This window comes from Ahaetulla prasina, chromosome 2, assembly GCF_028640845.1.
Source record: "Ahaetulla prasina isolate Xishuangbanna chromosome 2, ASM2864084v1, whole genome shotgun sequence".
Classification (NCBI taxonomy): Eukaryota; Metazoa; Chordata; class Lepidosauria; order Squamata; family Colubridae; genus Ahaetulla; species Ahaetulla prasina.
The window spans coordinates 157,696,606-157,711,043 of NC_080540.1; the positions used below are offsets into that span (position 1 = coordinate 157,696,606).

Consider the following 14,438-nt stretch of genomic DNA (forward strand, 5'->3'; position numbering starts at 1 on the left):
CAGTAATAAACCTGCCCTGCTTTCTGCCCTCCAGGGGATGCCGTGTGCTGATTTCTTCTTCCCACTCCCACTCTTCCCCCTTGATGTTCCTCTGTGGGTAGCTGGCCAGGTCTCCTCTCTGCTCCAGGCCTTGTCCTTTGCCCTGCTCTGTTTGCCTGTCTTTGCTGGGTCTCCTGTTCTCTCTCTTTTTTCTGTCCTTGTTACCTTGGTAAGTATTCTTGAATTGGGTGCCATGTGCAGCATATAGTGATGTACCTCTCAGGCTGGAGCCTGGCCTGTGTGCATGCAGATATAATGTGTGGGCATGTGGACAAGAGCCCCTGTAGTAAGTAATCCATGGCAGAGCTTTTTGGCTTGAAGGCAAGTGGGTGCATTTGAGGAGGCACATAAGGATTGAGAGACAGGTTTAACCTGTGCCTGAAAGCCAACTTGCTCAGGCTAAAAAGGCCCAAAGAAAATCAGCTGCTTTTACAAGATCGAACTCTCATGGGAGTTTATTCTTGCTTGAAGGGGCAGCTAAAAAAAACAGAGTCTAGCCATCTGCTGTGATGGCACTGGTACCCTCAGAGAGAAAGTCAATCGGTAAACTGTTGCTGCAATGATAATATGCAGGATAGGCAAATAGATGCCGCCCAAACATTTTGGTCTTCAACTCTCATCTATCCCAACCAAGCATGATGAGCAAAGGATTGTGGGGACCACAATTCAATGTTAGAATGCCATATTGGATAATAAGCATACTAGGTCTGAAAGGCCCAATGTCTTCCTGCATCTCAGTCAAGACTACAGGTTGGATCATCTTCCTTTACAAGAAGAGAAAGGAATAGAAGTGAATATTTGAGGAGAAGAAGTAAACTTTATCACTATAACTTCTGCAGATGTCCTCTCTTAGTTGAACATTCTTGTCTAGCGATGACATCTGAAGATTTCACCTCAAGTTTCTCTCCGCCACTCAGGTGTTTGGGTTACATGCCACATTTTTGAGGACTACGGTAACTAGTTTCTCTATTCCTCGTGGAAGACATTATTTTCTTCCAAATTTGGATCATTTTCCAACAACAAAAATATAATTTGCTTTCTTCTTCTTGTTGTTTTTTAAAAAAATATTATAATTGCTTTGCTTAATTGCTTTGGTTTGGGTTTTCCTGATTTGGGCTGATAAAAAATAAACCATGTACCTTCATCTTGCTAAAGTAATGTTTTGGGATGTTTTAAGGTTCCCCCCCCCTAATACGGGGTGGGGGGGAGAAACCAAAGCTGGTTGAGGAACTCTGGGAGTTGAAGTCCACAAGTCTTAAAAGAGCCAAGTTTGCAGACCCCTGCCCTAATAGAAACAGATAAATAATACTAGGGAAATAAAGCATGGGGGAAATCCCCCTGAATGGCTTGAAGTTGCTTCTGAGGAAAAAAAAAATTTTTTTCTACTGTTTATTTAATTTCCCTCATGCCCCAAACTTCTCTGTCTACCAAGATCTGCAAAATAGGAAAAGAGGGGATAGCTGCAGGATGCCTTCTGATTGGCAATTCTAGGAGCCTTCTGTCTTTAGAACAACTGCTATCAGGTTGCAAAGAAGGACCTGAGGCCACCCAGCCTTTTCTGATCCCAAAGGAAAACATACATCTTGGGGAAACCTCCTGACAGAAGCTGGTGGTTCTAATTTCAGTGTTCCTTCTTAGCTATGGCTGTGACCTCATCCTTGGCAAGTGACAGCATTCTTCTGGAGAGGTTACTGCTTCTTGCTAAATGTAAGGCTCTCTTCTCTTTGCCAGATACACCACCCTTCCCAGCAGAAAAGCTCTGAAAAACTCACGGCTGGTGAGCCAGAAGGATGATGTGCACGTGTGCATCTTGTGTTTACGAGCCATCATGAACTATCAGGTATCGCTGGCTTTGAGCAGGGGTAGGGGTCTTCTTGGGGGGTGCTTGGCTGTGGTGAATTTTGAGGAAAATTGGACTTTGCCGTCTTAGAACCAATGATTTTAAATTTGTGTATGCATTTTATTACATTGATAATTTGGCTTTGCCTCAAGAGAACTTTTGGCTCGAACACCTGAGAGATTTTTGGGGGCCAGGAAGAGAAAATAGGATGGGAATTCAGGCCTATTGTTACTTCTGCTGGCACAGCACCTCCTGCTGGTCATTTTTTCTTCTCCCAAAGCTTTCCCCCCACTTAACCTCAGTTGGCTTTGGCTCTCCAAGCAATGTAGCATCCTCTAATGTCAGTACCAGCGAAGAATTTCACTTAGCTATGCCTTAAAAGTTCTGTCTAAAAAAGAATTTACTTGAAAAAGGTATGTCAGGAGATGGGGGACACCACCACCAAATAGTGTATTTCCAAAGAGATATTTGGGGTGGTGAGTTGATATGACTTCTCTCTGTTAAATTAATATCCTTTTCTTTTTCTTTTACCTCTCCCTCTCTATTATCCGAGTATTCTGTATGATGATTTGTAGCTATCTAACTATGCATCAGGTTTATGTGTAACAAAGCTACGCTGTATGCGACATTTTAGAGGACTTAATAATTTATTTATTTATATAAAATGTCTTTTTTAAAAAAAACATATATAGAATAGAATAGAATACAATAGAATAGAATGGAATAGAATGGAATAGAATAGAATAGAATAGAATAGAATAGAATAGAATAGAATAGAATAGAATTTTATTGGCCAAGTGTGATTGGACACACAAGAAATTTGTCTTGGTGCATATGCTCTCAGTGTACATAAAAGAAAAGATACGTTCATCAAGGTACAACATTTACAACACAATTGATGATCAATATATCAATATAAATCATAAGGATTGCCAGCAACAAGTTATAGTCATGCAGTCATAAGTGGAAAGAGATTGGTGATGGGAACTATGAAACGATTAATAGTAGTGCAGATTCAGTAAATAGTCTGACAGTGTTGAGGGAATTATTTGTTTAGCAGAGTGATGGCCTTTGGGAAAAAACTGTTCTTGTGTCTAGTTGTTCTGGTGTGCAGTGCTCTATAGCGTCGTTTTGAGGGTAGGAGTTGAAACAGTTTATGTCCAGGATGTGAGGGGTCTGTAAATATTTTCACGGCCCTCTTCTTGATTCGTGCAGTATACAGGTCCTCAATGGAAGGCAGGTTGGTAGCAATTATTTTTTCTGCAGTTCTAATTATCCTCTGAAGTCTGTGTTTTTCTTGTTGGGTTGCAGAACCGAACTGCCTACTCATGCAATATGCCTGCCTACTCATCGTGACAACCCTTTTCAAGATAATTAGCTTAATGCAGAGTACAGAAATATATTAATTTAAAGGAAGCCAATAATAATGTCACAAGGGGCAAAAAAAGGAAACTGTTTACATCTACTATAAACACCTTTCACTGAATTTCTCCATACCTTTTTATCGTTGCAAAACCTGCCTTGTTTCCAACACATTTGCACAGCGCTTCATATACTGTTATCTGTTGTTTACATTTCTCACTTCTTTCTTTCTTTCTTTAACCACCTATCTATATATACTACGTGTCTATAGAGATTCTCAGTCATCCAGGTCATGGTTGTCCGAAAGATGCTTTTTCAAAAGGCAACTGGACTTTGTTTTTCCTTGTAGATGTTTCGCTTCTCATTGAAGAAGCTTCTTCAGTTCTGACAGTCAGAACTGACAAAGCTTCTTGGATGAGAAGTGAAACTTTTTCAAGGAAAAAGAGTTGCCTTTTGAAAAAGCACCTTTAGATATGTATGTTACATCTTAAATAAGGCTATCTGTTTCTTATAACTTCTAATGTTTATATAAATTCTTTTCCTTTCCAGTACGGATTCAATTTGGTCATGTCACATCCTCACGCTGTTAATGAGATTGCTCTCAGTTTGAACAATAAAAACCCCAGGTAAGACAACTTTTATGAGCCTCATGAAAATGAAGATTGTCATTTATTTTTTTGAAATTGTGTACTAAGGCTTATATAGTGCTATTTACATGGACTATATTAATATTGAAATATGAGACCAATTTTAAGATTATTTCATTAATTTTGTGTTTTTGATATCATGGGAATCATGGAGATGCAAGTTTTCTGATAAGTTTAGAAAGCACAATCTTCCAAACTCTACTAAAAGTGCAGTCTTCTGGGTTCTTTTTAAAAAGGCAAATAAGTATTTTCTGAATGAGTTGAAAGGGACTTAGAAGTGTTGCGACCCATGATGTGAGGCCAAACAAATCTTTCTTTTGACTTACTATTCCTGCTAATCAGGCAGAGTAAGCAGGTTTGTGAAATATCACAATCGTTTGTAATACCTTTATAGCAAGAGTAACAGTATGATAATTTTTTTTTCCTTTTCAGCAGTGGTACATTTTTCAAACTGCCTTCAACTCTGAAAAAACTAAACAATACTGTAATGTGGTCTATCTCCAGCTAGTAAATCTGATTTCAAACACATGTTAATTTGTAAAGCAGATGTGCATTTGTTTTGCAGTATGTCAGTATTGTTTGGTCTTACTAAAAGCTCTGTATACATCCAGAAATACTGCCTAGCTGTGTTGCTAATGTAAATTCATTGGTTACCTAAACTCTCCAGCAAAGTTACTTGATCGTATCTTAAATCAGTTCAGTAATGTTCCTTAACACTTGGCATTAAATGATGGCTGGATGCACATATGGAGAACAGCAGGCATGTGAGCAAGTTGTGTCTTTGGCATCTTTTGATATGTTCTATAAAATAATATTTATGATGATAACCATAATTATAGTTTCTCTACAGCTCAGGGTCTTTTTTTCTTTCTTTCTGCACAGATGACACAGTTTTGTATCTTGTAATTAATTCCTCTCTTGATCCTTAGAAATTAAAGCATGGTATGGGACTGGTTTATTTGTTGGGACCCCCTCCCCCTCCAAACACTTCTACCCATCCCATTAGATCTGGTAGGAGACATGGTTCCTGCCACTTAAGGATTGTCATCTTGGGAACCCAGGAAATGAGCTTTTTCTGTCATGGCACCCACCCTTTGGAACATCCTTCTTCCAGAGATTAGATAGCCCTGACTCTGCTGGCCTTTCACAAGGGCCTGAAGACATGACTGTGTGCCCAGGCATGGGGGTCAGTTTGTCAGAGTCCACGTGATGTGGTTATTTTAATAGCTGTTTATTGGTTTTTTACCTTGGTTGACAATTACTTATTTTATTTTGTTATTGGTTTTATTTTCTAACGGTTCTTAATCACCCAAGGTCATCACAGTGTGATTGGTAGCCATATACATTGTGGGTGGGAAAGCAAATTTAAAAATCATCTGGCGGATCTGGTTTTTTTCCATTCATTAATCTGAAATCACACTCTCCTGATTTGGGGGACCACTAGTAATCAGGTAGTAATTATTGCACTTCATTCCACCAAAGTTGGGGTTTCTCCTAATGAAAGAGGTCTAGCCGAACTAATTCACTAGACTCCACCCAATACAGTACACCATAATAGTCTTCCTTGTAAGAGATCAGACTTCTAGTATCTATAGCTAAGTATTTTCTACCCTATCTGGCATTGGCTTCTCCTGGTAAGAACTGAGTATGTGTAGGGTTTGGTTTTTCCTTGCACTGTAAAACATGTGCTGTACTCCAGTATGTAGATCTAGTGTATACTACGATGCCTACAGGAACCTGGCTTCAATGTTTACAAAACCTTCTAGGCTTTCTTTAAGATATATTGGGGAAAACACTTAATTTGTTGATGGAACATGTACTTTACATATAAAATGTCCTCTCTACGCAACTCATTGTTCTGATCTGAAACTCTTAAGGGGAGAGCAGACCCTCAGTTACATGGAGTAATGTTCAGATTTAGTGCATGGTGACATATCTTTTGATTTTAAAGAGCAGCCTCAACAATGACATAATTGCAAATGGGGAAGGTATTTTTTTTTAATAGGAACTATCAAATGCTGAGCAACAGAGGGAGTCTCTACCTTCATGTTGCGATATTCCCAGGACCAATAACCAAAGCTGACAGGAAAGGCTGTAGTTCCACATTAGGGTTAGTGCTGTGTGTATGGTCAGAATAAAAATACAGATAGTCCACAACTGTTCATTTAGTGACCGTTCAAAATTACAATGGCACTGAAAAAAGTGATTTATGACCATTTTTCACACTTTCACAATTGCAGCATCCCCATAGCCATGTGATTAAAATTTGGACACTTGGCAACTGATTCATACTTATGACTGTTGCAGTGTCCTGGGGTGAAGGGATCACCTTTTCTGACTTTATGACAAGCAAAGTCAATAGAGAAGTCAGATTCACTTAACAACCGTGATACTAAATTAACAACTGCAGTGATTCCCTTTCTTGGTGGCAAGAAAGATCATAAAATGAGGCAAAATTCACTTCACAAATGTTTCGCTCAGCAACAAAAATTCTGGGCTCAGTTGTGGTCGTAAGTCGAGGACTACCTGCATTACTCTTTTCAGATGAATCAACCTACCTACCTTCCTTCCTTCCTTCCTTCCTTCCTTCCTTGTAAATTTTTATTGAAATGTTTACCAAAAAAAATAACACAAATTAATAAAGAGTATAAGCCATTAAGGAAGAAAAAAGAAAGAATCAAAAGAAATAGAAATAAATAAATATTAGCAGTAAATATAAGCACAATTACAAAGTTATCTCTTACACCATGTTTAAAAAAGAAAACTCTTTCTATTATCTTTTTTTATAACAATTGAAATCACTAATTATAAGTGCATTTTTCTCTTTTATGCAAAAAATCTGGTAGGGGTTTCCAGTCAATCATAAATGAGGATATTGTTTTTTTCTCTAATCAAAGTTCTATCATCCTCACCAACCGTTTCTCCATTGTGGGTTCCATGATTTTTTTTCTAGTTGCTTGTCCATTAGTTTTGAGTCTCTCCTTTCTCTCCCCAGGACAAAAGCCCTGGTATTAGAACTGCTGGCAGCTGTGTGTCTTGTGCGAGGCGGTCATGAGATCATTTTGGCTGCCTTTGAGAACTTCAAGGAGGTGAGATTGCTTTTATTATCTATTTGAAAACATAGGTATCAAACTCTGAAGATCCACAGCAGTGGTGAAATCCAGATATTTTTACAACCGGTTCTGTTGGCGTGGCTTGGTGGGCATGGTATGGCTTGGTGGGCGTGGCAGGGGAAGGATACTGCAAAATCTTCATTCCCTCCCCACTCCTGGGGAAAGGATACTGCAAAATCTTCATTCCCTCCCCACTCCTGGGAAAAGGATATTGCAAAATCTTCATTCCCACCCACTCAGGGCCCAGCCAGAGGTGGTATTTGATGGTTCTCCAAACTACTCAAAATTTCCGCTACCGGTTCTCCGAACTACTCAAAATTTCCGCTACCGGTTCTCAAAACTGCTCAGAATTTCTGCTACCGGTTCTCCAGAACCTGTCAGAACCTGCTGGATTTCACCCCTGATCCACAGGATTGTGGGTTTTGAAGTCCAACGCATCTGGAACACTAGATTGAGGAAGGGTATGCAAATCTAAGGAAGCAGATAGAAACAATGGTTAGATGGAAGGACTTTGGTCACAACCTAGAGACAGATGCATATCGGGGAGGGAGGAAAATAGAGAAAAACTGATGTGATGGATAGTGACCATTAACTTCTTTTATTTTGCCAAATGACAACCCAAGTCAAATCTACTCAAGTGTCTAATATTACTTTGGGCAGAGTTTTTTTTATCAATGCAGCCTGCCCTGTCTTTTTGGTATTGCCTTGAGTCTCCCAGCAGAAATAAGCAGATAACACAAACCTGAATCCATGATTTAGCCCGGCCTGCATGCCACCTTATTTTGTTTATATACTCATACAACTGCTGCTGCTCACTTGCAGTCAAGATCTTCTCCGGATAACTTTCTTAAGTGTCTCATTTTCAGAAGTTCAAGTCAGTGACTCTTAGCCACAGGATCTTTTCATCAGTAGCTTCTCAAAGAGCCTAATATCTTTCTGAAAATATCTCTCTTGTGTGTTCTTTGAATGATTCTTGAAGGATTTTTATGCGGATCGTGTGTTTATTAGATGTTCGATTTGGCTGTCAATCCTCTCAAAATATTCAGAAGCTTAATCTAATAAAGAAGAGGCAAAAATGAATAAACCCTGAAGCGGTTGAAGGAAAACCAGCAGGCCCTCAAAGTGTAACTTGAAGGATGTTTCTGTGGGAATAATTCAAACACAGTACTTGCCCTCCTGTACCACCTGCCGATAACAAAACTCTCTTTCTCTGGGTATGTGACCAGAAAAAGAAATTACTCTGGGAGTGTGCATGAAAGTAACCACTGCACAGCTATGTGGAGGAGCACTTATGGAAATGTGTCAGCATCAATGGAATGAAATGTATTTGGCAGGCTCATCAGGACTACAACTTGTGTATGATCCGGGCGTGTTTTCTTTTCTTAGGTATGCAAAGAGCAGTATCGCTTTGAGAAACTGATGGAATATTTCCGTAATGAGGATAGCAATATTGACTTCATGGTAGGTAGTTAAAAAAAAATGTTAGAAAAAAATATATGCAAGAACACATTTGCTTTGGAATTGTGTATGCCAAGCTGCTCATTTGGCCCAATGATGAGGGGAAAAAAGTGACAGACTGGATGCGTTATTTATTTATTTGTTTATTTATTTGTCAAACACGTACAAGATAGCAGGTATGAATAGGAACATGGACATGAACAAAGGAAATGAATACAAATAAATGGGGATAGTAGAACAGGGACAGTAGGCACGCTGGTGCGCTTATGCACGCTCCCTGTCTTGATAATCAACCAATATACAGGTGGCCCTTGACTTAAAACCATTCGTTTAGCAACTGATCAATTTTTTTTTTTTTTTTAATAAAAAAGTTTTATTTTTACAATCATAACAAATAATTCATCCAATGTACAATTATATACAATTAGTCGGGCTTGCCCAGTCACCACCCCCCTTTTTGACTCTCTTCCCTCTTCTACCTTCTTCTGCCTTCTTTCCAAACCTTCCTCTCCTTCTCTTATCTACATCCTCTCCTCCCTCCACCCTACACTCCTTCTCCCTCTTCTACCCCTCTTCCTTCCTCTTCTCCTCTTTCCTACCTCCTACTCTCTCTTTTCTCCCTCCCCACCGTTCTAAAATGGTAACTGGGCAGACCCGACCCTACATTAATTATATTTATACATCTTCATTAATCCCTGTACATTCACCATCACTCCATCTCTAGCCTCAACCCCCCAATTCCCCTCCCCCATACCCCCCGCCCCCCACCCTGACTTCCCAGAACAAAATGCAGGGTATCAAAACTAACAATCATAATCTAAAATAATTCCTAAATTATAATCTCTAGTCTCTCCACACTTAATCACACTCTCAATTCCCCTCTCCTTCAGAAATATATCTAATACAAAATATTTCCTAAATTTACTCATATGCTATTCGATATAACTGATCAAACTTTTGATGCCCCTGCAAAAGTGACTCACAACTGATCCTCTCACTTACAACGTTGCGGTACTTCCACTCACATGATTGTGATTCTGGCAACCATCATCCAAGTACAATGAATGGTTGCAATATCCTGCAGTCACGTGATCACCATTTGTGACTTCCCAAGCAAAGTCAATGGGGAAGGTTGCAAGTTGTGGTCACGCGATGTCTCACTTAATGACCACACACCTTAATGATAAATTTTCTTATCCCTATTGTGGTTGTAAGTTGAGGACTAACTATATTCCATGGATAATGTAGGACTTTGGCTGTCCCCAACTATGCTTAACTTGCTATCATGGATTCACCCCTGCAAGAGACCATAAGTCAATGGTGGAGCATATGCTTGGATTCAGAAAGTCATTGGTCATTTTAGGCAAGGTTGGGAAAGGCTTCTATCAGTGAAAATGTAGGAGAAAGGAGTCTTTATCAACCCAAGGAACAATTTACTCTAAGGAATCTCTAAAGAACATGGATTAGATGGTCCCAGTGAATGAAGCCTGAAACTTCCTCTTCCCCCTTCTCCTTCTCCAGCATAAGATTAATCCATGGTTCTCTTCATGAAGGAAGAGAATCTATGGATGGAAGGATGGTGGGACTTACCTATCTGGAAATTATATTCTATAGCATGTGTTGCATTTTAAAAATTAAATTCTCTTCAGCTTTTTTTTTAAAGAGTTCTAGAAGCTAAAGGGGAATAAATAACTGAATCTATGTGTCACAATTCCAGCTGCCTTTTCTCTGCTTTATAGGTAGCCTGTATGCAATTCATCAACATTGTGGTCCATTCAGTAGAGGACATGAACTTCCGAGTGCACTTACAATACGAGTTCACCAAGCTGGGTTTGGAAGAGTTCTTGCAGGTAACATTTTGTCCCATCACAAAGTAAACCTCAAGTAATATTAAAATTTGACAATATTTAATCTCTTTCCCACATAAAAGACTAGTGCTTGGAGAAAGATAATTAGGCACAACAAAATTAGACCTATCACTTATATTGTGTGGTGTCTTCTTTCTGACCGCACTATTTTTACACATTGTTCACAGGAGAGACTGATTTGAATGTTGCACAATGTTTGCTTCAAGCAACCTTGCCTGGTTCTAGATGAAGGGCTCTTTACTATAACTCATATATTGTGGCTTAAATTTATGTGGTAAATGAAAATATGGGAAATGTCTCAAAGCTCTTCAAATGACTGCAAAGTAGAGAACTCTCTCTTAAAAAACAAAACTGTCGTTCTTTTGCTAGCATTTCTCCATAAAGAAGGATATTTACCTCAGTCTACAAACCTGGTTCTTTGCATTTAACCAGTTGTGTACTATGAGTCCAGTTTCTAGAAGGAGGCAGGTTTTTTTTTAAAGATCTGCTTATAATGTGTATCTGTTAACTTTTTAATTTGAATTAAAATTAATTAATTAATTGTGGAAAAAGCAGCTGCAAGTAGATGGTCTCCTCAACATGGGCCGTGACAACTATAAATGCCATTTTTGTTTTATCCTAGTCTTAGTGACAACCTTATTAGTTGCTTTATCTCCAGCTTCTCCTTCATACACAAGACCAGCAGCATCTTTTGCTATATATCTGGGCTTTTGTGTGCTTTCAAAATCTGCAAAATTTTCTTGATTCAAAGCAATAAGAGAAAAGTGTATGTTTTTTTTTCCCCAGTAAAGCCAAAGAATTTGAAAGAATACAATACGTGTTGTAAATAAAAATCGTGACAACTCACAAAGATTACTAGGTGCAAATAGAAATACACATTATTTCCATAGCAAGGAAGATAAAGCAGGAATGGTTAACTTGATTGCTTTATTTAAAGAGGAAAATATATTCTTATTTGAATATGACTTCTGGAATTTGTGCTTGACCTTGCTGGGAACCTGGTGGCATCCAGGAGAACCTCTAGGAGCCTCTGGCCTTTAAGACTGTTTCCTTCTCTCCAGCAGAAGTCAAGACACACAGAAAGTGAAAAGCTGCAAGTTCAAATTCAGGCCTACCTGGACAATGTGTTTGATGTAGGTGGGTTGCTAGAAGATGCCGAGACCAAGAATGTGGCTTTGGAGAAAGTAGAAGAACTGGAAGAGCACTTATCGCATGTAAGTTTACAGCCTTTTCTTTAGCATGGAGAAGCCTTATTGGATGGGCAGCTAATCCTGGAACCCATTTTGCCTATGGTCATGATGGCGAACCTATGGCACGAGTGCCACAGGTGGCACGCAGAGCCCTCTCTGCGGGCATGCAAGCCGTTGGTCCAGCTCAGCTCCACTGTGCATGCGCGCGCACCTCCCATCAGTCAGCTGATTTTCAGGTCTGCTGCGCATGCGGGAAGGGCAGGGTGCATGCGGGAGACGAATGTGCGGGGGGGCAGGGGAGTTGCACGCGCATGCACAGGGGGATCAAGGGTGGGGTCGTGCATGCATTGCATTATGGGTTATAAGTGCAGGGAGGCTTTCAGCACGCGACAACAAAAAGGCTAGCCATCACTGGCTAATGGGGACTATATAGTCTATTTTTAAAAATGCCCTTCTCCTTTGTTACTATTTACTCTTAATGTAAAGAGCATATGCACCAAAGACAAATTCCTTGTGTGTCTAATCACACTTGACCAATAAAGAATTCTATTCTATGCCATGCTATGCTATGCTATGCTATGCTATGCTATGCTATGCTATTCTATTCTATTCTATTCTATTCTATTCTATTCTATTCTATTCTATTCTATTCTAAAGGAATATGTCATCAAACAAGGAAGTTCAATTCAGTTGCTAAACATTTATTTATTTGCTCTCTTTTAAGCTAGTGACAAGTTCACCAGCTCTTTACGATGAAAATAAGAATTTTCATTGTAAAGAGTCCAATAGCTGATCCACCTACTGTGTACTTTAACTCAAGTACAGGTAGTCCTTGACTTACAACAGTTTATTTAGTGACTGTTCAAAGTTACAACGTCACTGAAAAAGTGACTTATAACCATTTCTCACATCTACGACCATTGTAGCATCCCAATGGTCATATGATCAAAATTCAGATGCTTGGCAACTGATTCATATTTATGACAGTTGCAGAGTCTTGGGGGTCATGTCAACACCTTTTGCAACCTGCTGACAAGCAAAGTCAGTGGGTAAGCCAGATCCACTTAACAACTGTGTGACTGACTTAACAACTGCAGTGATTCATTGAACAACCGTAGCCAAAAAAGGTCATAAAATGGGATAAAATTCACTTTTAAAATTCACTAACTATCTCACTTAGCAACAGAAATTTTGGACTCAGTTGTGTTTGTTAAGTCATGGGCTACTTGTAAGTGAGACAGATATTTTTCTAGCCCTTCCTGGAGATGCCAGGAATTAAATTAGGGAGTTTTTACATGGCATATAAAAGGTCCCATGAATTCAGTTAATAGTCTGAGGTATAAAGTCTCCTGCCTGGGCATGCAAAGGGAAGCTAAAACGTGTTTTTAAACTATTTCAAAAACACTAATTGCTTGGTTTTTGCTAAAACACCCCTTGTGAAAGTCTCACTACCTCATTAATCGGAGTCTTTTTCCCAAGTGAGTTTTTGAAGATATAGTTATCGAACAATAAAAACAGAGCTGTCTTGACTCAAAGGAAAGACCAATTGTTGATTGCTGTTCTGTGTTATTCAGTTGACAGAGAAGCTGCTGGATCTGGAGAATGAGAACATAATGCGGGTAGCTGAGTTGGAGAAACAACTGTTACAGCGGGAAAAGGAATTGGAGATTGTCAAGGTACGTGGATCAAAAAATGGGAATTGAAGGTGCTCCCCAGAGCACGGAGGTGTGACTAATGGTGTTAGATTCGGGCAATAACGAGGCAGGAGACCAGGATAGTGACAACAGCTCTTTACTATATGGTGAACCCAGCAACCGGGCTGGGGAAAAACCTCTCCTTATATACAGTTTAGCCGGCGGCTTCAACCAATCAGCAACGTGCTTGTTTCCCGCCGAAACGTTTAAAGATACATTACACTCCTTCCCTCCCAGAAAACACTTTACCAATATTTACATGATATTTACATATTATTTTTCAACGTAATCACGCAAATAGACTGGGCGTCTCCTGACTCTTTCGGACCTGCGCAATTCATTCCCTGGGAGTGGGTCGAGCTGAGCGGAGGGGCTGTTTGCTCCTCTCAGCTCCTCCTCTAGGCCATCCGGCCCTGGATTATTTGCCGAGTCGTCCCTGCTTTTTTCTAATGGAACCTGTTGGCGTCGCTGGACCTCCTGGAACTCAGCTAAGTCCTGCGATTTCCCCGGGTTTGAGTCAGCTGTGGATTCAAACATTGTATAGTCAGGGCCTGTTTCGTCTAATTCGGGTTGTTCGGCTATGCGTTTCCTTAGTTGGTCTATGTGGCGCCTCCATACTCGGCCGTCTGTTATTTCTACCAAGTATGATTTTGGACCTGTTATGTTTAGGATTTTTCCTGCTACCCATGATGGGCCTTCACCATAGTTGTGTGCCCACACTCGGTCGCCTATGTCCATTCCTCTTGTTTTTTCGAGTCCCCCCTTGTAACCCTCCGGTGTATAGTTTGGATTTAAACGGTCTAGTGGGCACCTGAGCTTTCGGCCCATTAATAATTCTGCTGGGCTTCTGCCGGTTGTGACACAGGGGGTTCTATGTTGGACGGCCAGGAAAACATCGATTTTTGTTTGCCAGTCGCCTGGCTTGAGTCTGGACAATGCCTCTTTTGCGCTCCGGACGAAACGCTCTGCAAGGCCATTCGTCGCAGGGTGGAAAGGTGCTGAGAGGGCATGCCGGATGCCCTCTTCTGCCAAGTACTCCTCAAACTGGGTTGCCGTGAATTGCGGGCCGTTATCGGATACTAACGTGTCGGGCAACCCATGGGTTACAAATAGGTGCCGTAGGACTGAGATCACGGCCTCGGCTGTCATGGATCTCATGAGAATGATTTCCAGCCATTTGGAGTAGGCGTCGACTACTACCAGGAAGGTTTGGCCGTGGAAGGGGCC

General features: G+C 40.2%; 1 protein-coding gene across 3 annotated transcripts in view; it reads left to right on the top strand.

Annotated features, from left to right (window-relative positions):
* Positions 1-14,438, top strand: part of FMNL3 (formin like 3) — a 117,400-nt gene that overhangs the window by 71,976 nt on the left and 30,986 nt on the right. For all 3 annotated transcript variants that reach the window (XM_058165984.1, XM_058165987.1, XM_058165985.1), the window contains 7 exons: positions 1,771-1,879; positions 3,791-3,867; positions 6,884-6,977; positions 8,388-8,462; positions 10,199-10,309; positions 11,392-11,541; positions 13,092-13,193. In XM_058165984.1, coding sequence (XP_058021967.1) covers positions 1,771-1,879; positions 3,791-3,867; positions 6,884-6,977; positions 8,388-8,462; positions 10,199-10,309; positions 11,392-11,541; positions 13,092-13,193 — 718 coding nt within the window. The remainder of the gene's footprint in view (positions 1-1,770; positions 1,880-3,790; positions 3,868-6,883; positions 6,978-8,387; positions 8,463-10,198; positions 10,310-11,391; positions 11,542-13,091; positions 13,194-14,438) is intronic.